Below are 26,359 nucleotides of genomic sequence, written 5' to 3' on the forward strand. Positions count from 1 at the left end.
CCTTTTTTTCCCCTTTGAATTGTTCGCCGCCCTGAGTCCTCCCGGAGAAGGGCGGCATACAAATAATAAAATACCAATACCAATACCAACAGCAACATATCAGCCATAGATGCTAAACGAAGTTTGCCAACTCCTGTTGCAGAGTTTGCCTTTGCAAAGATGAGTCAGGGGACATATCTATCAATAACTATTAGCTTTGTTTACAGATGGAATCTAAAACCAGGGCTCTACAAAAAAAACAAAATAGGAAAGGAAAGCAACCCCCTTCCCAAGCTATACATTCAATTATTTTTTGAAAACTGGTTGGTCCTGACAGCAGGATATCGACTCAGATGGACCTCTGGATTGATTCAGCAGCACCCTGATCGCCATGGCTCCCTGCCCAGGATTGTCTGCAAAGCTCACATCTGAGCAAAAATCTGAAAGCTCCGAAATTAGCAATTGATCAGGGAGAAATGCTGACTTAGCTCCCCGAAAGCTTCACCACTGTCAGCCTTCGCTGGCAGATTTGCTGATGAACATGAAGGAACTGGATTAAAGGCTTATTTTCTATCATGACCCAACGGATAAGTTGGAAATTCCCCACAAGGTCCAAAGGAAAAAAAAAGAGACAAGAAGTTACTCAAGTTGCCTGTTGGCCAGGCGTGGTTTCTAAAGACCTTGACGTCAACAACCAAAAACCAAACCAGTGTGTCTCACGTCCCTGTCCTAATCCCCCCATTCATTTGTCTATTCTTATTCCTGTTATCTTGTACATGAGTGACAAACTAAATAAAGATATAAAATAAATACAACTCACGGCCGTCAAGTTCTCTCAAGTCTACCATGAAAGCGGCTCGGTTGGAATCATTTTCCCCATGCAGATCTAAAAATTGCATATGTGGAGATTTAAGAATTGCATATATGGAGATTTAAGAATTGCAGATATGGAGATTTAAGAATTGCAGATATGGAGATTTAAGAATTGCAGATATGGAGATTTAAGAATTGCAGATATGGAGATTTAAGATTGTAGATATGGAGATTTAAGAATTGTAGATATGGAGATTTAAGAATTGTAGATATGGAGATTTAAGAATTGCAGATATGGAGATTTAAGAATTGCAGATATGGAGATTTAAGAATTGCACATATGGAGATTTAAGAATTGCAGATATGGAGATTTAAGAATTGCACATATGGAGATTTAAGAATTGCAGATATGGAGATTTAAGATTGCAGGTATGGAGATTTAAGAATTGCAGATATGGAGATTTAAGAATTGCAGATATGGAGATTTAAGAATTGCAGATATGGAGATTTAAGAATTGCAGATATGGAGATTTAAGATTGTAGATATGGAGATTTAAGAATTGCAGATATGGAGATTTAAGAATTGCAGATATGGAGATTTAAGAATTGCACATATGGAGATTTAAGAATTGCAGATATGGAGATTTAAGAATTGCAGATATGGAGATTTAAGAATTGCAGATATGGAGATTTAAGAATTGCACATATGGAGATTTAAGAATTGCAGATATGGAGATTTAAGATTGCAGGTATGGAGATTTAAGAATTGCAGATATGGAGATTTAAGAATTGCAGATATGGAGATTTAAGAATTGCAGATATGGAGATTTAAGAATTGCAGATATGGAGATCAAAAAGAGCACCTCCCACGATTGTGATACAACATACATTATAAAGGTAGTCCTCGATTTACAACAGACAGGGACCATTCAAAGCCACAACGGCACTGGAGAAAGTAACTTAGGACTATTTTTCACAGTTACAACTTTTACAGCATCCCCATGATCAAAATCCAGGTGTTTGATTCAACTGATTCATATTTATGATGGTTACTAATGTCTCGTGGTCATGTCGTAAGGTTAGATTAGGTTAACAGAATTGGAAGGTACCTTGTAGGTCATTTAGTTCAACTAGTCAGAGTCATCTAGTCCAAGCCGCCACCACCCTGTCCAAGCAGGAGACCCTACACCATTTCTGACAAATGGCGGCCCAATCTCTTCTTGAAGGCCTCCAGGGATGGAGCTCCCACAACTTCCAAAGGCAACTTCTGTTCCATGGGTTAATTCTCATCATCAGAAATTTTCTCCTTATTTCCAGATTAAATCTCTCCTTGGTCAGTTTCCATCCATTATTCCTTGTCTGGCCTTTGGGTGCTTTGACCCCCTCACCTCTGTGACAGCCCTTCAAATATTGAAAGACTGCTCTCCTGTCTCCCCTGGTCCTTCTCTTCCCTAGACCAGCCAGGCCCAGTTCCTGCAATCGTTTATCATATGTTTGAGCCTCCAGTCCCCTCATCATCCTGGTTGCTCTTCTCTGCACTTTTTCTAGAGTCTCAACATTTTTTTAATGTGATCCTCTTTTGTAACCTTCCAACAAACAAAATCAAGGGGGAAGCCAGATTCACTTAACACCTGGGTTATTAAATTCTCAACTGCAGTGGCTCACTTAACAACTGAAGCAGTAAAGGCATTAAACATGGGGCAAAACTCGCTTAACAAATGCTTTACTTAACAACTGAAATATTGGACTCAAATGTGGGCGTAAGTCAAGGACGACCTATACCAATAACCACACTCCATTGTTACATTTATGAGCTGATGTGACTTATTTCAATGTCAGGTGTCAGAACGGATGGTTTACAAAATCCATACTACAGCTACCTCTGACGACAGCAATTATTTCAAACAAGAAGCCTAAACCAATGTTCTGACCCAGAAAGTTCGAAGTAGATTCCTGGTCCTGACAAAACCTCTTTTATTAAACAAATGTGAATTCCTCTCATTCACATTCAGCAAAAGTCTTTCAAAGGTGAAGTTATGACCACAGACCTTATCTAGCTTGGAAAGCTGCCATGTAAACACTTTCCTACTAAAGTGCTGTGCAAGGAAAGGCTGGGCACAGAGTCTCTGGGATTCACGGACAGATCTTCACACTCCTGAAATGAACAAATGAATGCACAAATGAATTGTTTCCTGCAAAAGCGCCCTCCCCTTTCCCTCCTCTTTTATTTCCTATGGGGGGGCAATCACTGTCCACCTGTGGCTTTACTCCCAAGTCGACCCTGATTTCTGAGCTGTTCTTTTCTTCTGGCAGCTCTGCGCATGCGCACACTGGGAACAGGCTCCAGCTGTTCCTCTGCCCCACTGATGTCTGACTCTGAAGGCAGTTGAGAACTGTCGGACAGCCCTGGCCCCCTCTCTGCCTCCCACGCAGAGCCCTCATCAGAGCCTTCCCCAGCCTCCAGGACTAGCCCATGTCCCTCCCCAGCCTCATCACTGTCCGACTCTGCTGCCAGCTCTGCTGGCAGGCCTCAACAATGAGGGGCAACATGGTTTTCTCTCAAAAATCCAGCTGGAAAAAAGAAGGGGGAGGCAGAGAAACAACAGAGCCTGCACCACAATTTCTAAATCCGTTGCTACTTGCTACACTTCACATGTGTACATTTCTCCTTTAATGGCTGGAAGCCCTTGCAATGTGTTCGTATTATTAAGCTGTCAAGAGCACAAAAAACCACTGACAAATTTCGCGTGTTACTTCCTAGGCTTTCCAGAAACAAAACCGAACCAATGCAGGTGAGACCAAACAGCTACAAAAATCAACCGACTGGTATAATTGTAAGGAAGGGAGGCAAGTAGGACTCAAAACCTTGCAATGAGATGGAGGAAACAATTGCTTCCTTTAAAACCTTCCACGTAGTACTTGTTGCTGGTTTTTGAATTCAAGATTAGATAAGCTCCTGGGGCAACATCTCCAAACAGAGCAACTTCCACTTGCCATCTCTACCATCTGGGCCCAACTCCACTGAGCCCTTCAGGGAAGACTGCGAGTTATGTTCCTGCACCCGTAGAGGAGGACAGGTGGACTTTTAAATCGTTCCTACAAACTTGTGGATGGATAAAATGGGTAGATGATTTTATTTCCCCAAATTTCTTCAGAGGAAGAAGGTGAGAGCTTTTTTTTTGGGGGGGGGGGTGAGCCATTTTCTCAAAATCTCCCAAATGGACTGAATGGAGGAAGCCAAGAAGACTGTTGGACCTCCAGAACAGACAAAGTATTTGGCCATTAAAGGCAAAATTATCCACGCTCATGGGCCATCTAGTTATTTGCAAGGGCAAAGAATCATTCACTAAAGGAACTTCATTACAGTTTGTTTCTGTTGTGGCCTGTCGGCCGCTGGGCCCTCCAACAGCTGAATCAGAGGAGGAGGAGGAGGAGGAGGAGGAGGAGGAGGAGGAGGAGGAGGAGGAGGAGGAGGAGGAGGAGGAGGAGGAGATGGAGACGTGGGTCAGCATCAGGGCAAGTTTGGAGCTCCGAGGGGGAAGAGGGAATGGAGCTGGGAGAGATGGGGTGAGATGGAGGAGGAACATGGACCATCTATCAAAAGCCCTCTCTGGAGGTGGCTGATGAGGGAGACGAGGAAAAGCTGGGTCCAGTGCCTGACGCGTGAATTCGCAGAAGGCAGAGGAGAGGAGAGCAGTGGAAATCTATGGGCTGGTCCTTAGGACGGAAGAGCCACTGCTGCTAGCGAAGCCCCACCCTAGCTCAGGGGATCAAAGGCAGGGGCAGAGATGAAGAGATGTGGAAGACAACTACTCATCTCCCTGCTGGCTGGACTAGTTAGTCTGTGAGATAACCTTTTTCCTGGGGCTCATAATAAAGGGATATTTTGAGTTAACGTCCGAGGGTTTGTTGTGTTTGGAGAGCTGATTCAATAGCAATAGCAATAGCAGTTAGACATATACCGCTTCATAGGGCTTTCTGCCCTCTCTAAGCAGTTTTACAGAGTCAGCATATTGCCCCCAACAACAATCCGGGTCCTCATTTCACCCACCTCGGAAGGATGGAAGGCTGAGTCAACCCTGAGCCGGTGAGATTTGAACAGCCGAACTGTAGAACTACAGTCAGCTGAAGAGCCAAGGTGGCGCAGTGGTTAAATGCAGCACTGCAGGCTACTGCTAGATCAGCAGGTCAGCGGTTCAAATCTCACCGGCTCAGGGTTGACTCAGCCTTCCATCCTTCCGAGGTGGGTAAAATGAGGACCCAGATTGTTGGGGGCAATATGCTGACTCTCTGTAAACCGCTTAGAGAGGCCTGAAAGGCCTATGAAGCGGTATATAAGTCTACTGCTATTGCTATTGCTATTGCTAAAAGTAGCCTGCAGTGCTGCATTTAACCACTGCGCCACCTTGGCTCTACGCCACAGCTTCTCTTCTGAAAGCATTTTATGTTGAGGGAGAACTGGAATTATCCACTTGAATTGGAAGAGGAGGCGGAGGAGGAAAAGGAGAAAGCAAGAGAATATTATTTGTTCAGCATTTGACCCATCTTTGACAGGTGAGTGAAAAGGCCCAGGAAGTCCTGGGGAGTGGAATCGACAGGATTCTCCATGTAAAGCTGTAGGCCTCAGGAGCTACATGATGGCTATCTGACAACTGGCATGCACCCAATGGCATCTTGTCTAATGGCGAACGCTATGTACAAAGAACACACCTAGATAGCTGGCATTTCTTGAGAACAAAGGTTAAAAATATCACCAAGCTTCAAACCTTCCCCCGCCCCCCATTGCAAAATCGAGTAATATCCACTAACATTGCATTGGATCTTATGTGTTCCTTCAATGTGAGCTTCTTTGCAAACAAGATTATAGAATTTTTGCCCATACATTGTCTGACATACCCTTTGGCTGAATTCCTATCCGATAGCAAACTTAGTTCCTTGATAATGCTAAATAAACCACAATGCCTGAATACGTATATCCCTTGATATCAAGCCCTTGTTCTTTTAACCAGATTGTTGAATAAGCCACAATTTTGCACACAACATTAAGCCATTTAAAACAAAATCTACCGTGTGTCCATCCAGCCAATGAGTTATTCAATTTTTCTCCACGTTCACCTGGTTGAGAAGCGAAACATCTTCAAAAAAAGAACCCCAAGAAAGTCCAGTTGCCTCCTGAAAAAGCCCCTTTGGGACAACTGTGACATGGATGATGGAGAATCTCTGCAGACTTTTAGCTATGCAATTTGGGATGAAGACCCTTGGAATGGAGTGGGAGGGGGAATGGATTTCCAGAGAGAAAAAATTGCAGACTACAAGGAACCATTTGCACCACTCAGGTGACCCTGAGGACACAGGTGAACCTCCAAGTGGCCTCAATGACCCTCTAAAAGGATGCATATGACCAGCTGTCTGCAAAGGATATCAATCCTTCCATTCCCCACCATCCAGTCAGAGCTGAAGAAGCTTCTTGGATGAAAAGCAAAACATCTTCAAGGAAGAACCAGAATGTCCAGTTGCCTCCTGAAAAAAGCACCTTTGGGGCAACCATGACCTGGAGGACTGAGAATCTCTGCAGACGTTTAGCTATGCAATTTGGGATGAAGAACCTTGGAATGGCGTGGGAGGAGGAATGGATTTCCAAAGGGGGGAAAAGTGCAGACTACAGGAACCAGGAGCATCACTCAGGTGACCCTGAGGACACAGAGAAACCTCCAAGTGGCCTTAATGACCCTCCAAAAAGGATGCAGATGACCAGCAGTTTGCAAGGACTATAAATCCTTCTAAATCCCCACTATCCTGTCAGAGCTGAAGAAGTTTCTGGGATGAGAAGCAAAACGTCTTCAAAAGAAAAAAAACAAGAAAGCCCAGTTGCCTCCTGAAAAAGCATCTTTGAATCCAAGTTCACCTGTTAGCATTTGTCTTTTACAGCGTAGAAGGCACTAAAGGAACCAATCTTTCTAAGCTGGATTGGAAGGGAGAGAATTCAAGGACACCACAAACCAATTCACATGTTGAAAATATCTTTCCCTTTCAGTATTTTCAATTTCCATTCAATTATTTAAACAAGGTTCTCACAAAGCAGCAGATGGCGAAGGTACCTCTGATTCATATCACTTCTGACCCACAGATGGACCTCTACTTATTTGAAAGCATTCTTTCCACCACCACCCCCAAAAAAATTTCAAAACTCCCTGAATATATTAAGGCAATTTCCATATTCTACATTTTCTGTCGTTAAGACAATTTATTGGCTTATCTCTTGGTTTCACCGGGGAGCGGACAAAAAATCCAGACCCAGATGCCTGATTTCAATTCACACTGGTGACATTTCGAAGCACCACCTGGTTTAAGCTTCTGTGAAGGGGAAGGACTTCCATTCGTTAATGCTCCACTAATTATCTAGCTTCCCTGAGATTATTATAGCTTTCTTCAAACGAGGATGGATTTCCGAAGGAATTTAACTCAAGCAATTATTCCAGCTCATGTGGGTTGTGATGGGAAAGGGATGGCGAACCTTCTTGGCACCAAGTGCCCAAAAGGAAGTGTGTGTGCACCCATCTGGGCTGCTACCCGGAAGAGGGTTATGTGCGCACCGGAAAATGGACTTCCGGTTTCCGGAGGGCGCATGTATGCTGGCAGCTAGTCTTGTGGTTACTGGCATGCATTCACATGTGGCAATCAGCTGGTTGGCATGTATGCTCATGCCAGAAAACGGAAGACCAGTTCTTCCTGTTTCTGGCACTGCCACACACACAAAGGCCAGCTGTCATGCACACATGCACGCCAGAAGCCCAGAAGAGGAATGGGTGATGCCACACGTGTCAGGCAACATGGCTCTGCGTGCCACTTCGGGCACACGTGGCCTAGGTTCACCATCAGGGGCCTAGGATTTCAAAAACTTTGCTTTTGCTTGCAACAAGAGCCTGCAAATAAATAAATCTATGCCACAGCTTCTGTTCAGCCCAAGAAAATGAGTTGAGCCTTCCTTAACTTTATGTCCTCCAGAACTGGGAATCCTGAAGACTCTAGTCTCAAAACACCTGGAGGAGGACAGTTTAGGGAAGGCAGATCAAGGCACGTGAGAAGGTTTGTACTCATCTTTACTTCTGAATGTTGGAGGGAAACGATCAATTTTCGGCACAACCACCTCTAAAACTCAGAACCCTGTAATCAAGCTCCCACAAAGCTGAGATTTTTTGCAGCGGCCAGTTAGATTCCCTATGGAACTATGGAACACCCTGATGTTTCTGATCTCTCAAAGTGAAAAGATGCTCTCACACTCCAGAAAATCAGATACCCAACAAGGGTACCATGTCTCTTCCTGCACTATACGCCATGGCAAGGAGCTTTAAAGGATCTCTACACAGAAATCAGAGTCAGCCACCATTCCATTAAAAAGGCCATACGAGTTTCACCCACAGCCGACTTCAAAACAAACCACGAAGAGAATAACAGCATTGTTTCTGGACTCAACATCACAGGTGGCTAGGTGGAGGAAGAAGAAAAATCTAGAGCACAAGATAGGTTCTTCTTACTGATAGAACCTGTGCTAGAAACCCCTGACAATGTCATCTCCTCTTCAACTTAGACTCCAGAAGCAGTTTTACCCTCCAAGTCACTCTTGGGGTGAAGTAGGCTTAAGATTAGATTGTCACAGGTCCTGACCTATCCATGAAGATGGAGAAAGAGATCTAGTCAAACAACAGCAGTAGCCAAAGCCTCCATCTTTTCTCCAGAGCTCGGGGTTTCAAAACTACAAACATGGCATTTATCATCATAGATGGTTCTTTGCTTTCAGCCAACAAACTACCTTCTACAGCTCCAGAGGACGGGATAAAAGAGGCATATAGGCATACTTAAGATAGCTGGATGTGACCAAATGACATTAGACTCCACCATGTTCCACCAAGTCAATCAGGATACTAGGTGTGTAACACAAGTTGTAAACCCAAAAGCCACCTCTTAACACATCGAGCCGCTTACAGGGATTGTAATAATCGATTACAAGCTGAACACCACTAAAAACCACAGCTCTAAATTTCTTCCTCCAGAGGGGGCCAAATCCTTTAAAAAAAAAAAAAACTAGGAACTAACCACATCAGAATACATCTTCAAAGGGTGCACACATAGAGAAGAAACAGGAGACATTAAGGATGGACCACAGAGCAGAGAGAACTTATGACTGTGGTCTTGGCAGCCCTTCTGGTTTGATCGTTTTCTGGGTGGGAGAAAATTGGTTGCCTCTAGTCTAGACAATTGTAAACTGAAAAACAATCAACAGAACTGCAACCCAATCAGAAATCTCTGTACACACCATTAACCTGTCTCATTAGTGAGCTTAAACCAGCTTAAGCCACATCCAAACTAACCCCTCAAAACTGGTAAGAGCCTCCAAGAGCCCTAAAATTTCAACATGACTAATAATAACAACAACAATAATAATAAAGGACAGGCAAAACATTGACTTATATGACCCAGAAATGGGTGCCACAAATCTAAATATTGTTTCCACAAGAGTAGTACAGAACATAATTTTATTATTATTATCATCTTCATCATCATTATTATTCTTAAGACCTGATCACATTGAACTCTCAAATAAATCTATACATTTCATCAATAGTTTCTGTTTGGTATATTTGTTCTCTCTGTTTTTTTTTTGTTTTTTTGTTTAAATTATATTGAATGATTAATGCACCGTTGTGACCAGGGAAACAAATCAGGCATATTTAAATACATTGAGGAGTACATAATTTTTTCCCCCCTATTTAGTATACAAAGTACTTCATAAATATGAATTATATTACAAAAATAATTTTTGAGACGCTCACACAGCAAGCAAATTTTTGAAAATTTTGGACAACCTTGGGGGGTTGACAGGAGTTTCACCATGGGTGGGGTGTTGGTTTTGTCTTAAACGTCAAGTATTTTTTTTTTCTTCTTCCAGTCCTCGTTGCCACTCGGGTTTCATCTGAATTCGGTTTTAATGCAGATTTCTGGCATGTAATCAGATGGTCAGAATTGCTTTTGTTTTATGGATGCAATGAACGGTTAACCTTTTTTTAAAAAAAAAAAAAAGATTTCTGCACAATTTTTAACATTATAAATCCTGTGTTTTCAAGATGCAGGCTGTAAAGGTAACCAATTTTACACGTAACTACGGAAGGTCCTTTCGTTTTGCATGCTTCTGTGGTTTGTAAAATCTCTGGCGGTCGCGAAATCCACCACTTTTTATAGGGTTGAAACTGGTTTCAGTTCCTTTAGCAATTTTAATCCGTGTGGAATTCGCCAGCACTTCTTTCTGTCTTTAGTTTCTCTTTCTCCTCCTCCTCCTCCTTGTGCATTTGTTTGAACAAATCACAAGGAGAACGAAAGTTTTGCAGTTAGGGTAGAAAATATATATTCCTCTTGAGGTTAAATTCAGTGTAATATGTGTATAAAGCGACACCTTGGCAATAGAGTCTTAGCAGTTTCCCCTACCGTTTTCCCCCCACCGGGCAGAGTTTTTAAGAAATAAAATGTATTTGGAGCTATAATTTTATCCTGCACACACACACACACCCCTGGATCGCCTGCCTCTATGCCTATCGGGAGAGTATCATATTTGGAAATGGAGAGTCAACAAAAGGCACTTGCATCGTTAAATAAGAGTCCCCTGTAGGAAATCCGATTGCACGGCCTAGATCTTATTCAAAGCCGTTTGCTCTTCGAGGACTTGTAGATAATCCGGGGAGCCCTGAAGTTTCGCTTTCAGCTCAAAATATTCACTTTTCCTTTGCTCCACCACTATCTTACTGTGATTCCCTCCTATTAAAGATTTGTTTTTTCGGTCCGGCTGTTTCTCCGGATAGCGTATCTCGAAGCCACTGATCCCTATACTGTTGTACTCCTTTTTGTTCTCCAGGAAATTCTGAATAAAGACATTAGAATCCCGGCCCGGCAACAATTCGTCCAGCTCGTCGATGGTACTCAGCCTTTTCCGGATATCCGTGTGTAGCAACTCTTTCTCTTTCTCGCTGTTGTTTCTCAAGATGACTTTCTGGCTGGCCGGTTCGGCGAACATGAAGCCCGTCTCGACTTCTTTCAAGCCGCACGAATGTCTTTTGCTCATGTGCTCGATGGTTTGGGGGATGAAGGCCTCGGGGCCCAGGGTGTCCTTTTTCTGGGCCGCGTGGTCGTGCTTCCGCAACTGGAGCTGCATCGAACTGCATTCGGGGTTGGCCAGGCCTTCGTGCTTGGAGGAGGGCTTCTTGTTGCGACGGAGAACAAACACCAGAAGGCAGAAAGCCACGAAGACGGTCAAAATCAGGACCACCAAGATGCTCAAGATGAGGATGGAGAGGGGCACCGGGCCACCCGGAGGGCTGCGGACAGGGCCCAAAGGGGTGGTGAAGGTCAGCACGGGTGCCGGGCTGGTGAAGAAAGATGACTTGAGGAGTTTGGGACACAGGATCTCGTTTTTGAGAGACTTCAGCTCAATGTTGGCGAACTGCACGGGGGTCTCGCACTTCAACTCCTTCACCACGATGCCGTCGTTGAGTTTTTCCAGCCACAGCTTCAGCGCCACCAAGTCGCAGGTGCAGTCCCAGGGGTTCCCTTCCAGGTCGATCTGGGTCAAGGTTTTCAGGTGGTCCAGCACGCCACTCACCGGCAAGTACATGAAATGGTTGTTGCGCAGGTTCAGCCGAGCGAGTGGCGCCCGGGCGAAGATGTAAGCCGGCAAACTTCTCAGCAAGTTGTTGTTTAAGTAAAGGAGCTGCAAGTTGGGCATCAGGTCGAAGGTGCCGGCTAAAATCTCTTTGATGACATTGTATTCCAAGTAGAGGTACTGGAGATTGTGCAGCCCGGCAAACATCTCGGGACTCAGCCGCTCGATCTGATTGCCGTTCAGATACAACCTCCGTAAATTGGTCAGGTTGTGGAAAACGTCTCCTTGGACGGCCGCAATCTGGTTGCTGCCCAGATGGAGCAAATCCAGCCCTTCAAAGTCGACAAAGTCGGACACCTCCACATTCTTGATGTAATTGCCATTAACGTGCAACTTCTTGGCGTTCAGAGGTTTAGGGACCAGCTCAGCCAGGGAATGGATATTCTTCTCTTGGCAATTGATGCTTAATCCCAAGTCGGAAGGGTGGGTTTTGCAAACGCAGGGATGCGGGCAAGGGGTGAGAGGGGGCACCCTGGTCTGAAAAGAGATGATTTGACTGAGGTTGCGGCTGGAGAAAGGTTTCCCGGCCACAATTCCGGAGATTTTAGAAGGGTTGGTGGTTTTGGGAGGCCTGGTGACCAAGCGGTGCATGGTGGTTTGGGTGGTGTGGCCGTTGGGGGTGCTGAAGCCGGGCTCCAGCTGGGAAGGGGGCAGGATCCGGACGTCAAAATCACTCCCCGTCCCCATGGAGCAGAGTTCTTGCTTGTTGGTCTCCTTCAGAAGCCTCCCGTAGAGATCGCTCGGCGTCTCACAAATGGCTTCTCCGATGTAGATGTTGTAGGGCATGTTTTCCAGCCAGGCCTTCAAAGGCAGAAGGTCACAGGTGCAATTCCACGGATTGTCCTCCAGTTGCAATTCCACAATGCGCCCGATGTGCTCCAGGACGCCAATGTAGGGCAGCTTCTGGATGCGGTTGCCCCGAATGTCCAAGTGGGTCAGAGAGGCAAAGCGGAAAATATTATCAGGTAGGAGAGAAATCAGGTTGTCATTCAGAATGAGGACTTTGAGCTTGTGGAGCTTATTAAAGGATCCCCGCTCGATATATTTGATTAAATTGTAGTCCGCTTGGAGATACTCCAAGTTCTCAATGCCAAGGAAAGTGTCAGCCCGCAGAAACTTTAATTCATTGTTGTTCAAATGCAATTGTTTCAATGCGCTGAGACCCATAAATGCCCCTCCTTCAATGTTCTGCAGCTTATTATTTCCCAGCTGCAGGGACACCGCATGGCTAAAATTAAGGAATGTGTTTGGATACAGGATAATCAGCAGGTTGTTCTGAAAGTTGAGGTGATAGAAATTAGACCAAGGGGGCTTCAGCTGGTTGGGTCTGTAAACGGCCACCTTTTCACAGTTGACATAAAGGACGTTCTCCACTGAGACGCAGGAACAAGTGTTGCAAATTTCCACCGAGGCCTCCATTTCTGGATCCGTAGAGGAAGCTGGGCTGGACAACACCAGGAAAAGCCAGAGGAGCATTTTTCTCAGATCAGCGATCAAACTTACTCTTCCTGAACAAAGATGGAGAGTCTAAAAAATAAGACACAAAAAAACATATGTTTTAGTGACCGAATGGAAGGAATAAGCGATAAGACAATTAAGACAACAATAAGGTTATTCATCTAGGAGACTGGAAGGTAAAACATATGAAGAACGGTTGCAGGAACTGGGTATGTCTAGTTTAATGAAAAGAAGGACCAGGGGAGACATGATAGCAGTCTTCCAATATCTCAGGGGTTGCCCCAAAGAAGAGTCAAGCTATTCTCCAAAGCCCATGAAGGCAGAACAAGAAGCAATGGATGGAAACTAATCAAGGAGAGAAGCAACTTAGAACTAAGGAGGAATTTCCTGATAGTGAGAACAATTGATCAGTGGAAGAGAAGTTGCCTCCAGAAGTTGTGAATGCTCCAACGCTGGAAGCTTTTAAGAAGAGATTGGATACCCATTTGTCTAAAATCGTATAGGCTTTGCTGCCTGAGCAGGGGGTTGGACTAGAAGACCTCCAAGGTCCCTTCCAACTCTGTTATTCCCTTCTCTTCTCTTCTATTACCACAGTTGGATTCATTGGATAAGACCCTGGGGGAGAGTGGGGGGGATTCATCATTTAATAATTCAACGTTATTTTATTATTATGCACACATGGAAGCTGCCGTCTGCCAATTGACGAGAAGGGGGTTACGAGCAGCGATTCGCACATAGGGAATAGACCAGGTCTTCATTTGAAATTATTTGAAATCTCTCGGGTTTTTGCCTTCTTCTTTCCCTCCTTTGTTCTGCTTTGCTTTGAGTTCCTCCATGCCTGCTTCTTGTGGCACAACCTCCCTCCCTCCCCCCCCTCTCTCTCTCACACACACACACGTATAATGCATAACCCCCCCATGCAAAGCCCAATAACATTACAACCCCCTCCCCAAATGGCATTTATCCTTTCCTTCCCTGCCTTTTTCTGCCTGGGTACACTTAGCATTCCAAAGCAGCCTTCCATTTTTTTTGCATGGAGCCTGAAAGATTTTGATCACGTCCTTGGACGCAACACACGATCCATCCCAAAGTCAAGAGAAAAGGGGGGGCGGAGGGAGAGAGACAGAGAGAATTCCACGTGAAGAGGGAGGGGGAAGGTACAGGATCGAGGCAGAGCCCACTCTTACATTGGGGGGGTGGGTGACTTATAAAGACATTGATCGATCTGATCGATTAGGAGTTCTAGGCCAGCCATTGAGGTACGCCTGATATTCTCCAATATCGAGGGGAGGAGAGTTAAAGAAAAAATGGTGCAGTCTGGGAAGAGAATAGATCCCCCATTCAATTGCAGCGTTCATCCTTTCTAGGGGGATCCTAGGGTCAGAACTGCAGGGCAATCCCTTGTCTGGAAAGGGGGCCCATATTGGTAGGGGGGCCCCATGAAGTCATAACTCCTTCGAGTGATGTTATTGAAACTGTCTTGAAACTTTTCCCATGTACACCTTACATAATTGGATCCAGAGACAGATGTCTCTTATCTCCTCCGTTGACAAGAAAAAAGCTGCCCTTAAGTTGCACACCTCTTCCTGACCCAGTAGCTTTTCCAACCCATCGGGGCCAAAAGTCAAATTAGAATATTTCTGATGCTGGCCATGAAGAGATAGAGAGCGACAGAGAGAGAGAGAAAGAGAGAGAGAGAGAGAGAGAGAGAGAGAGAGAGAGAGAGAAGAGAGGAAGAGGGGGAGAGAGGGAGAGAGAGAGAAGAGAGGGAGAGAGAGGGAGAGAGAGAGAAGAGAGGGAGAGAGAAGAGAGGGAGAGAGAGGGAGAGAGAGAGAAGAGAGGGAGAGAGAAGAGGGGGAGGGAGATAGAGAGATGCCTTCATAGAGAGAATCTATGAATAAGAACAATAGGAATCTTAAGGAAAAATAACAACCGTGTCCAAGAATAAAACAACCGAAATAGCATTTATAAGAGATGGAGGGGGTGTAGTAAAGGATACAAGGAGGGATAAAATAAAAGAAGGAAGAGTGGACTCGAAGGGAAGGCCAAGGAGACTTTGAAGGAGGTTGGAGGGAAGTGTGCATGTGGCATCAAAGAAAGGAAGATGGAATAAGAGGGACCAGAAGGAGGAAAGAAACCATGAGGTTGGAGCTTGGTGGACCCCCAAAGAAGAAGCCAGCAGAGGGGGTACAAAGAACCAGAGGCAGGGGTAGAGGTCAAAGGGATGGTCTGTATGTGTGGGGGAAAGGCTGAAGATGGGATGGAAAGTGGAGAAGAAGGAAGGAAGGAAGGAAGGAAGGAAGGAAGGAAGGAAGGAAGGAAGGAAGGAAGGAAGGAAGGAAGGAAGGAAGGAAGGAAGGAAGGAAGGAAGGAAGGAAGGAAGGAAGGAAGGAAGGAAGGATTTGGAATCAGTATGGAAAGCCGGGAGAGATGGAGAAGGATCCTTGCTGGCTAACAAGAGGGCGACGGGTGAACATCCACCAGGGAAGAGAGAAGGAAGAAGCCAGGATGCTCCCCAGACACAACTGCTTTGCAACTGGGAGAAGAGGAGAATCCGGGACGGCGGAGAGCCGGGATGAGACGGGCAGGAGGAGGAGGAGGGATCTCCGCACGGCCAGCCTCGCAGTCCACCTCCCCAAGCCCGAAGGCCGCTCAGCTGGCTTCTCCCTACCTCATCCCGGGGAGATGCGGGGCGATGTGGGTGGGAGGAGGGGGGGGGCGCGGGTGGCCTCCACCGCAGTGCTTCACCGCTGATGCCGCAGCCTCGCTGTTCCCGGATCGCCAGGTTCCGGCTGCGGCGGAGAAAGAGGGGGGGGGGGGCGACAGTTCCCGAGGGAGGGGGGGGAGAGGAGTGGAAACGGAGAGCGCGGGGTAGAATGGGGGTTCCTGTCGTGGTTTCCCTCCTTCCTTCTCTCCTTCTCCCTTCCTTCCCTCCCTCCCTCCCTCCCTCCCTCTTTCCTTCCTTCCTTCCTTCCTTCCTTCCTTCCTTCCTTCCTTCCTTCCTTCCTTCCTTCCTTCCTTCCTTCCTTCCTTCCTTCCTTCCTTCCTTCCTTCCTTCCTTCCTTCCTTCCTTCCTTCCTTCCTTCCTTCCTTCTTTTGAGAGCCGGCCCACACGGGAAACGATCCGGAGCATCGGCCGGCGCTTTGGTAGCAAAGGAGAAGGAGGAAGGAGGAGGAGGAGGAGACATCCGACGCGCCCCCCCCCAAAAAAACCCCAGCATCTCCTTTTCACGTGGATCTCCAGAGGAAAAGGGGAGGGGGAGGGAGACCCATCGGCAAAGGAGGGATTCATCCCACGCACACTCGCTCCCTCCCTCCCTCCCCCCCCCAAAGCATGCAGCTCTCCCCGCAGGAGCGAAACGCAGCCTCCCGTTGCTCCTTCCTCCTCCTCCTCCTCCTCATCCCTCCGTTTCTCCAACGTCGGAACCTCACCCCGTTCACTTGGCAGGACAGTTCCCAAATCTTGTAAAATCCGCCCCCCCTTCCGCCCCCGCCCCGAGCCTCCCTCCCTCCCTCCCTCCTCCCGGCCCGCAATTTCTGGGGTCCCCCAAGCGTGCAAGGAATTTGCGCTGCCTCGCTTGCTCGCTCCCCCTTGACACAGGCGCTCACACTCAGGCACACGCGCCCCCCACCCACCCCCGCAGCCGAGCCAGAGCGCACCGGTGCAGCCCAGCCGCGGGGAGTGGGGCAGCGCCCCCTCCCCTCCTCCTATTCCCTCACCCACCCAGCCACCCACATCCCCGTCGCCAATCCCCGGAGCCCTGCGCAAAGCCGACGTCGGGATGCTTTTGCCTTCTAGACGCGCATCCCCACGAGCTGGAATTGCCGCCCGGCAGCATCCTCCACTGCCGTTCTTCGCGGACGAGAAGCCGAGTTGTGGGGAGGGGTATAAAAGCGGGTGGGGGGGGAGTGGGTGACGGCGCCTGGCTCAGCTACTCACCAGTTCCCAGGCCCGCGCAGGCAAGGAAGACCGCGCGTTCACACGACCCGCGCAGTGGCCCCGGCCGACACGCATGCGCTCCTCCTCCTCCTCCTCCTCCTCCACAGCCACCACCACCACCTCCCGCGCTCTAGCAGGCGCGCGCCGGCCGGCAGCGCGTCCCCGCGAGGGATGCTCCGCGCTTGGCTCCAGGTTCACACGGCCGAGGCGGGCGGAGATGCTCCGGCTCCCGCGCCTGGTTTGCGCCTCCGCCAAAGCTTCCCTCCGCTCAAACTTGCAGCTTTCCTTGCCGAGCCCATGCTGGGTCTCTGCCCCCCACCCCGCACCCCAACAGCCCCAACCGCAGTTCTTATTTCCTCCGGGCGCGCACAACAGAGTCGGTGGGCTTGTTTGGAGAGGTGGGTGGGCTTGGAAACACCCGACACGCGTCCCCGCGCCTCCCGTTGAACCGTCTCCCTTCTCCGCTCAGCAGTCCCAGCCCGGAGGCGGGCGTCGCTGTCGCCTCGCCGGTTCTCGGCTTTTGAGTTTCTTGGGAAGTAGCAGATGAAAGCAAGCAGAAGCAGGAGGGGAGGGGCACCCTCAAAAGCCCCCAGCAGCTGGATTGACCCTGGCCACCTTGACTGACAGGTTCTTTTGGAGATGGTCAGAGGAAGGGAGGTGGAGAAAGGGAAGGGAAAAGGAAAGGAAACAGAGGAGGAAAGGAAAGAAGAAAAAGGAGAAAGGAAAGAAGGGAAGGAAATAGGGAAGGGAAGGGAAGGGAAAAGGAAGGGGGGAAGGCAAAGGAAAGAAAAAAGGGAAGGGGAAGGGAAGAGAAAGAAAAGGGAAAAGAAAGAAAAGAGAAAGAAGGGGAAAGGAAAGGAAATGGAAAGAAAGAGAGAGAGAAAGAAAGAAAGAAAGAAAGAAAGAAAGAAAGAAAGAAAGAAAGAAGGGAATGAAAGGGAAAGGAAAGAGAAAAAAGGGAAGGGGAAGGGAAGAGAAAGAAAGGAAAAAGAGAGGAAAGAGAAAGAAGGGGAAAGGAAAGGAAATGGAAAGAAAGAAAGGGAGAGAGAGAAAGAAAGAAAGAAATAAGGGAATGAAAAGGAAAGGAAAGAGAAAAAGGGGAATGGAAAGGGAAGAGAAAGAAAAGAAAGAAAAGAAAGAAAGAAAGGAAGGAAGGAAGGAAGGAAGAAAGGGGAAGGGAAGGAAAAGAATGGGAAAGGAAAGGAATGATTCAAATGCACAGCTGTTCCAGATGGGGAAAGAGTGAACTGACCTAGGTGACTAATCCCGGTCTTTCCCCAGGGTTCATATTTTCGGATTGTGAATCTTCTGGGTCCTTGCATGGTGGCATCTCCCTGACAAGGGAAGGAAGGAAGGGGGGGGGGGGAGAGTGGAATTAAGGGAGAGGCGGAGAAGGCGAAGAGAAACCTCCCTCTTCCCTCCTCCCTCCACCACCCTCCAAAAATTAACCCCCGTTGCAGCATTCCCCCCACCCCCCCAGCAGGAAGATCAATGCCTGGACAACTTACTCCTTTTTTTCCTTTCGTTTTCCTTTCGTTTTCCCCTCCAGATTCCCTTGGTCAAATCTTTTCTCCTTTTCAAAGAAGGAAGGGTCTTCCCATTCAAGGTAAGTTTCCCCCCTCTGCACCTCCTATCCGGTTAACAGCTGCCCTGTGGTTGCAAAAGGGGGGGGGGTTATGGGCAACCACAGAACTAATTTTTTTTTGTCTCTAATGGTGTTTCCTATTTTTTTTTCTTCTTTAATGCCAACTACAATTAGCTCACGAAGAAGCTCTTTGATTCTCATTCCCCCATTAGCTCTCCTTGGCATAAGGGGTTGTTGTTTTTTTTTTTTAAAAAAAAGGCAAGGGATATCACCACCACCCCCAGGTAATCGGGCAGAATTATCCCCAAGGAAGGACCATAAGCAAGTGTAGGTAATGGAAGGATCCAATATGTAAATATACATTTAATCCAGGCAAGGGAGAAATTTAGAATATGTACACGCCTTCTCAAAGGTGGTAATGTTTCTTTAAGATTCCGTATTCCCTAAAACTCTTTATTCTGGCAACTCTGTGTGTGAGAGAGAGAGGGGGGAGAGGGCGGAGGGAGGTAGGGGGGAGGTAAGTAGATAGGTTAGAGATAGATAGATAGATAGATAGATAGATAGATAGATAGATAGATAGATAGATAGATAGATAGATAGATAGATAGATAGATATCTGATAAAAATTAACCAATTGGTTTCAATGCATGCTGCCAGTAAATCTTTGCTGCAAATTTGCAAGTACTCCTTGGTGAAAAACACAACAGCAGGAATATCCCAGGAGTAACCCAAAATTTTTCTTAATCCAGCTGGTTTTGGGAAATGTTTTCCAAAGGAAATAACACTGGGGTTGGTGCTTTCCAGAATTCAGGAAAAGAGAAAGTCTTTTTTCCAACTGAATGAAGGTTTGAGTTGTATCAGGACAAATCCATGTTCTCTGGCCCCTTTTTCTGGGATGTTCTCAATTTCCCACACTGGTAAGGCCACGGCTGGGTGGTGAATGGCCCCTCCCAGAGGAAATAAAAGAGGAGTGACAGGGGAGTGGAGTTTGCAGGAGACAACTAGTTCGCTTCATTGGTTCGTGACTCTCTGAGTCTCCTGGACATATTTTGCAGATATTGCCTGGCAGCTCTCCAAGCCAGATAAGGTCTGTGACCGTAAATCCTCCCTTGAAAGACTTTGCTGGATGTGACTGAGCAGAATTCCCAGTCAATTAATAAAAGGGTTTTTTGTTGGGACCAGGAGTTCTTGGGAAACTTAGCTTAGAACATAAACTCAGACGCTATCAGATGAATCCTACAGCCTGCATGGCAAAAAGGTTTTAACAAGGCAGGGATTTCTGCCCGACGGCAGGCGTGGTGGCGGTGCCACAAAATTAAAAAATGGCACGCAGCCGTTTGTTGGATGGCCAAAAACGGCGTTTTCGAGCCCTAAGGGAACTGTACGTCTTCCTTATGGCTTTCTCTTGCCTACAAGAAGCTCAGCTGGCCAGTTAGAGCAAGGATGGATGGTCTGAAGGAAGCAAATCTTTTGCTCAGGGACAAAAAAATAAAATAAAAAAGGCTGTGCCGTAGCTTCTCTGCATGGACGACCATTTAAAGGGCTGATGTGAGAAGAAACAGCATGAGGCTGTAAATATTCGGGAAGCCTGAGCTCCGGCAACTGAGCACTGTGCTAAATAAAGCAGAAGAAATGTTGTCCAATCTATGGCGCTCGGCGTGATTCTGATTATTTCCAGCCAGCTTCCTCCACTTTCTGCAGAAGGCTTCTGGAAGAATTCGCCAGTTACCTATCAGAAAGCTGGCAAGGTAAGGAAGCAGCTGAAAATCCACGTTCCTTCTTCCAGATGTTCAATAGGTGCCTTCCACGGCAGCCATTATTCACAGCGAATTGTTCCACAGGAGAGAGTGGGGGGTGGGAGCGGGCAAGGGAGGTGACAATTCTCTTGTGTTGCTTTCCGGGACTCTTTGCTGGTCGAAGCACCAAAAAGCAAGACGAGCGACAATGGATGGAAACTAACCAAGGAGAGAAGCAACGTGGAACGAAGGAGAAATGTCCTGATGGTGAGGACAATCGACCAATGGAATAGCTTGCCCTCAGAAGTTGTGGGTCCTCCATCACTGGAGATATCAAAAAGGGACTGGACAACCATTTGTCTGAAATAGTACAGGGTCTCCTTCTCAAGCAGGCGGTTGGACTAGAAGACCTTCAAGGTCCCTTCCAACTCTATTCTTGTCTTCTCTTCTCTTCTCTTCTCTTCTCTTCTCTTCTCTTCTCTTCTCTTCTCTTCTCTTCTCTTCCCTTCCCTTCCCTTCCCTGTTCTGTTCTATTCTTTCACTCTAATATCTACTCTACTCTACTCTACTCTACTCTACTCTACTCAACTCTACTCTACTCTACTCTACTCTACTCTACTCTACTCTACTCTACTCTACTCTACTCTACCATACCATACTCTATACTCTATACTCTATACTCTATACTCTATACTCTATACTCTATACTCTATACTCTATACTCTATACTCTATACTCTATACTCTATACTCTATACTCTATACTCTATACTCTATACTCTATACTCTATACTCTATACTCTATACTCTATACTCTATACTCTATACTCTATACTCTATACTCTATTCTATTCTATTCTAGAGTTTCCCTCTACATTGGGTGAATTGAGCCATTGTCATGTGGTGGTTTAGCTGTTGAACTTGTGTTGGAGTTGGACTTACGTTGGAGCATTGGCAACTGTGGAGCACTGGCCAAGAAGGTGGATGTGCAGAGGTCCCACCTCCTTTGCAGATGCCAATGTACGCACAAAAACTTTGGTCTTGTAGAAGGAGGCCACATCGACCACCTTGCCTATTGTAGAAAGCCTCCTCAGATGCTGGGAGGTTTGGAAGACACAGATTGTGGCCTACTCTTAGCTAGGGAAGGGCTTCCTTGTAGAACGATTGGAAGTGGGAGTGTGTTGTGCATATGTCCTTGAGATGCTGGAGGAAAGGTTGGATAGAAGATGGGACGGGATGAACGAACTGGATTGCTATCCTAAATGGAAAAACAAAACAAAACTCCAGCAACCTTCTCCATATCGAAAGGCAGCAAAAGACTAGGTGGCAAATCATGTTTAGCCGTGCAACGTAGGGAAAAAAAGCCAGAAACATTTGGACAGAGCCCCACGCGTTTCCTATAGTGGTGGGATTCAAACATTTTTACTCCCGGTTCTGTGGGTGTGGCTCGGTGGGCGTGGCAGGGGAAGGATACTGTAAGATCTCCATTCCCTCACAATCAACTGGGACTTGGGAGGCAGAGCAATAATAGCAATAGCAATAACAGTAGACTTATATACCGCTTCATAGGGCTTTCAGCCCTCTCTAAGCGGTTTACAGAGTCAGCATATGGCCCCCAACAACAATCCGGGTCCTCATTTTACCCACCTCGGAAGGATGGATGGCTGAGTCAACCCTGAGCCGGTGAGATTTGAACCGCTGAACTGCTGATCTAGCAGTCAGCCTGCAGTGCTGCATTTAACCACCGCGCCACCTTGGCTCATAAGAGAATGGATGAAGGCCAGGCCAGAACAGAGGTGGTATTTACCAGTTCTCTGGATGACTCAAAATTTCTGCTACCGGTTCTCCAGAAGTGGTCGGAACCTGCTGATTACCACCTCTGGTTTCCTACTCTACTCCTCAATATAAGGCATATAACATTGTAATTTCTGTACAGCTACCATGTCCTTTACCTCTCTGAAAAGGCATAGAGCGTTCTTCTGATATTTTAATCCATTTAATTTTAATCCCTCCCAATGCATTCGAGGCATCTTTGGCCCCACCACCAACAAAAAAGTCTCAAATTAAATTCCTGATTATTATTGTTACTTCCCCCCACCCCAGAAGGGGTGCGAAAACCCTCGCCCACAACCCTGGAGAAATTGCATCCAAGACCAAGGTAGCGCTTAGCTGGGTTGTGATCGCCAAGCGACACAAAACTCTGCGAGTCCGTCTCCCGCACTTCATTAATTCCATCGGAGGACTGATCTGTTCCTCCGATAAACTGCAGGCAGGAGATACCAGGCGCTCCGAACGTCTCGCCGCCTTTAATCAGAATTCATGTTACAGGGATAACATTCACAGGAAAAAGACAATTAAGATAACTGCCTAGGCTGCTTGGTCGTACTCTGCTTTAATAGTTTCTTCTCCCGCTTCTGCGTCTGGGTATTTCTGTTTAATTTGATCCAGGTTCATATTCTCTATTAGTTACAATAGTGCTCCTTTGATCAAATTCCTCTGTTGTTTTTTCAGGTGATTTTTGCTAAGTTTTGCAGTTGAATTTGAATTTGAATTTGAATTTTGAATTTTACTTTATTTGTATGCCGCCCTTTTCCCTGAGGGGACTCAGGGCGGCTCACAATTCAAGGGAGGGGGGAAAAACAAACAAAGTTACAGAACAAAAGACCATACACAGCTAAAAACACAACAATCATACCATTCGGAGTGGGGCTGCAAATCTTTAGCCCCAAGCCTGTCGGAACAGCCAGGTTTTAAGGGCTGTGCGGAAGGCCTGGAGGGTGGTGAGGGTACGAATCTCCACGGGGAGTTCGTTCCACAGGGTCGGAGCAGCCACAGAGAAGGCCCTCCTCCGGGTAGTCGCCAGTCGACACTGGCCGGCTGATGGAGGACTGGCCAAGAAGGTGGATGGGCAGAATCCCTACCTCTTTTGTAGATACCAACGTAGACACAAAGAGTTAGGCCTTGTAGAAGGATTCCATGTCCACCACCTTGCCTATCGTAGAAATGTCTACCATGTCTACCACCTTGCCTATTGTAGGGCAAGGATGGCAAGTTTAAGATGTGTGGACTTCAACTCTCAGAATTCTGGGGGAGTTGGAATCCCCACATCTTAAACTTGCCAAGGTTGAGAAGTGGTGGCAAAGAATGAGGAAGTTGTCCTTGATGGAGAACCTCTATTTTAGAGGTTGGGGAGGTGACATCTCCTGAACGTTTCCTGCAGTCCCATGAAGGATTCCTTATTGCCTTTCAAATAGAATCACAAATGTTTGCACACCATGGACTAAAATCCGAGCCCTAGTAGACATCTAAATCTCCTAGGTGAGTAGCATTATGTGATATTGGTTGTGGGAGGCTGATTTAGACTCGGATGGAAACCCCAGTATGAATGATACAGGAAGAAGTATTGGCTTTCCTTGAAATTGGTTTTGTCAATCTCGGTGATACCATCACAGGACCCAACCTAATTAATCCAACAAATTAATCCAACTAATCCAATCCAATTAATCCAGAAAATTAATCAAGATGTTCTCCATGAGTTCTCTTTGCTCTTCAGAAAACTCAGTTGGAAGTGAAAGGAGATAATGGCTTATCATCATCATTAGGCTGAGTGGATTCGCAATGTAAGATTTTAAAAAAAGTGTGTGTAAATATTAACAATATTCATCCATCCATCCATTGAGCCATCAAAATTCTGGATTGGTTGTGCCCAAGTTTGGATTCCCCCCTATTCTCTCCTTTCTCCATTCTTCTGTCTCAGGCAGAGGTAAGTTATTGGACAGAAAAGGCCTGTGAACTTTCTAAATAACTTTGTATCCGCCAATACTGTCGACCAACTTGGTCTTACTCTTACAGACATCATAATTTCCACCTTAAACATTTGCACATGACGAGCTGTAATCATGTCAGGTTTTTTCTTTCTTTCTTCTGTGTTTATGTCAGGGTGATTCTGTTGTCAGCGAGGAAAGAATAAAACCTTTGGAGAAAGAATAAAAATGCATTTGATTTGTTTTGCTCGGCTTTCAGTAGGTCAAAAGAAGCAGACTTCTTGGTCTGTTCTATTTTGAAACTCTGTCCTCGCTTCACAGTGGTACCTTCTAATGGAGCCTTATAGATGGCACAAGGCTTTCGGCTGCCATCTTTTAATATTTGTTTTCCTAGATTTGTTTCAAAAAAATTCAATTGATGTGTATTTCTCCTTCTCTCTCACGCCTGGCCTAAACCAGACCCAAACTCAAGAAAATAGCCTTCACAAATCTTTCATTTGGATTAGAGCTGTTATTAATGAGCCAACATTGCTGTCCTTTTCAATGGAGCAGAAAAACTCAGATAGAATTGTAAGTATTGATGGTAGGGTAGAAGATAGGGTAGAAGAAGGTGTTGATTTTAGATGGGTCATGTCCGACCCCTCATGACCCCATGGACAATGTTCCTCCAGGCCTTCCTATCCTCTACCATCCTCTGGAGTCCATTTAAGCTCACGCCGACTGCCTAAGTGACTCCATACAGCCACCTCTTCTCCAGTGAGTCCTTCCTTCTTTCTCATTAGGTGGAACAAAGTCTTTGAGTTTCCTCTTCAGGATCTGGCCTTCTAAAGAGCAGTCAGGGTTGATCTCCTCTAGGACTGACCGGTTGGATTACCTTGCAGTCCAAGGGACTCAATGCAGGAGTCTCCTCCAGCACCAGAGTTCAAAGGCCTCCATTCTTTGGCATTCAGCCTTTCTTGTGGTCCAACTTTCACAGCAGTACATTGCCATGAGAGAGACAAATATACTAATCAGGTGCTCAGCCTTCATTATGGTCCAATTTTTGCAGCCATACATTGCAACTGGGAAGGCTTTGAAGGATGCACCACAAGGAAGGCTGAGCGTCAAATAGTGGAGGCCTTTGAACTCTGGTGCTGGAGAAGAAGACTCCTGCATTGAGTCCCTTGGACTGCAAGGCCATCCAACTGCTCAGTGCTAGAGGAGATCAACCCTGATGCTCTTTAGAAGGCCAGATCCTTAAGAGGAAACTCAAATGCTTTGGCCACCTGATGAGAAGGAAGAAGGACTCCCTGGAGAAGAACCTCATGCTGGGAACGATGGAAGGCAAAAGAAGAAGAAGGGGAAGACAGAGAAGGAGGTGGCTGGATGGAGTCACTGAAGCAGTTGGTGTGAGCTTAAATGGACTCCAGAGGATGGTAGAGGACAGGAAGGCCTGGAGGAACTAGTCCATGGGGTCGCAATGGGTCGGACATGACTTCGCAACTAACAAAATAACACAACCAATAAACCTAATGTACTGTAAAAACACCATAGCTGCTAAAACCAAATTAAAACCACAAAACGTAAAATCTGGTAAGTGTAAGAAGCTGATCCAACAGGAGAACCATGGGTCAAGCTCCATACCGTGACCATTGACATAATGATGTCTTTAAAGCCCTCGGAAAGGCGACATAGTCCTGGTGCCATGTTCTTCTGCCACGTTGAAGCAGGAAAGACACAGAAACGACAGGGAGTCCCTGATAGAGTCTTCACATAGTTTCCTTCCCCCCCCCAATAAAAAAATAAACTTCAAAAACTGCCATTAAGAAAAACCAAAGCCGTGGAAACACCTGTAGCCTTGCTCATGTGGGGAGAACATCGCTCAGTCCAATTGGCTTCATCGCCCTTCCCCCCCCCAATGGAGGCTCTTAACAATTTCCTCTCTCCTGTCACATTAAAAGTGATAATTAGTTAGCAATTGTTGGCGAGATTTAAGAGGCCCCCTGGGAAAGATGGAGGGCAACTGAAGAAGGGGACGGCAGAGAATGAGGTGGCTGGATGGAGTCACCGAAGCAGTCGGAGTGAGCTTCAATGGACTCCAGAGGATGGTAGAGGACAGGAAGGCCTGGAGGAACGTGGTCCATGGGGTCGCGATGGGTCAGATATGACTCAACAAGAGGCATCTCTGGATCCAGATTCAGAAAGGAGGATTGATATTCCAACCACGAGATTGGGTTGCTAAATTTTAAATTTTAATGTTTCTCAGCTGTGGTTTAGTGTATATATAAATCCCTCCCCCCTCCCCCCTCTCTCCCCTCCCTCCCTCCTTCCTTTTCACCCCTCTCTGCCTTTCTCCCTTTCTTTCCATTCTCCCTCTCTCTGTTTCTCCCTTCCTTTC

At 46.5% G+C, this 26,359-nt stretch overlaps 1 protein-coding gene across 2 annotated transcripts; it reads right to left on the bottom strand.

Annotated features, from left to right (window-relative positions):
• Positions 1-9,451: 9,451 nt before the first annotated feature.
• SLITRK4 (SLIT and NTRK like family member 4) lies at positions 9,452-18,235 on the bottom strand. 2 transcript variants are annotated; one of them, XM_014052554.2, is made up of 2 exons: positions 18,151-18,235; positions 9,452-13,027 (listed from the first exon to the last, which is right to left on the bottom strand). In XM_014052554.2, exon 2 carries the CDS (start codon positions 12,974-12,976, stop codon positions 10,472-10,474), a length of 2,505 nt encoding a protein of 834 aa, XP_013908029.2. In that variant the 5' UTR covers positions 12,977-13,027; positions 18,151-18,235; the 3' UTR covers positions 9,452-10,471. The 2 variants fall into 2 exon arrangements, with proteins under 2 accessions (XP_013908029.2, XP_013908027.2); XM_014052552.2 differs by lacking the exon at positions 18,151-18,235 and adding an exon at positions 16,899-16,988.
• Positions 18,236-26,359: the final 8,124 nt, after the last annotated feature.

Source organism: Thamnophis sirtalis, unplaced genomic scaffold (genome assembly GCF_051295495.1).
Source record: "Thamnophis sirtalis isolate CommonGarterSnake01/CBP01778 unplaced genomic scaffold, rThaSir2_p1.2 scaffold_13, whole genome shotgun sequence".
NCBI classification, from domain to species: domain Eukaryota; kingdom Metazoa; phylum Chordata; class Lepidosauria; order Squamata; family Natricidae; genus Thamnophis; species Thamnophis sirtalis.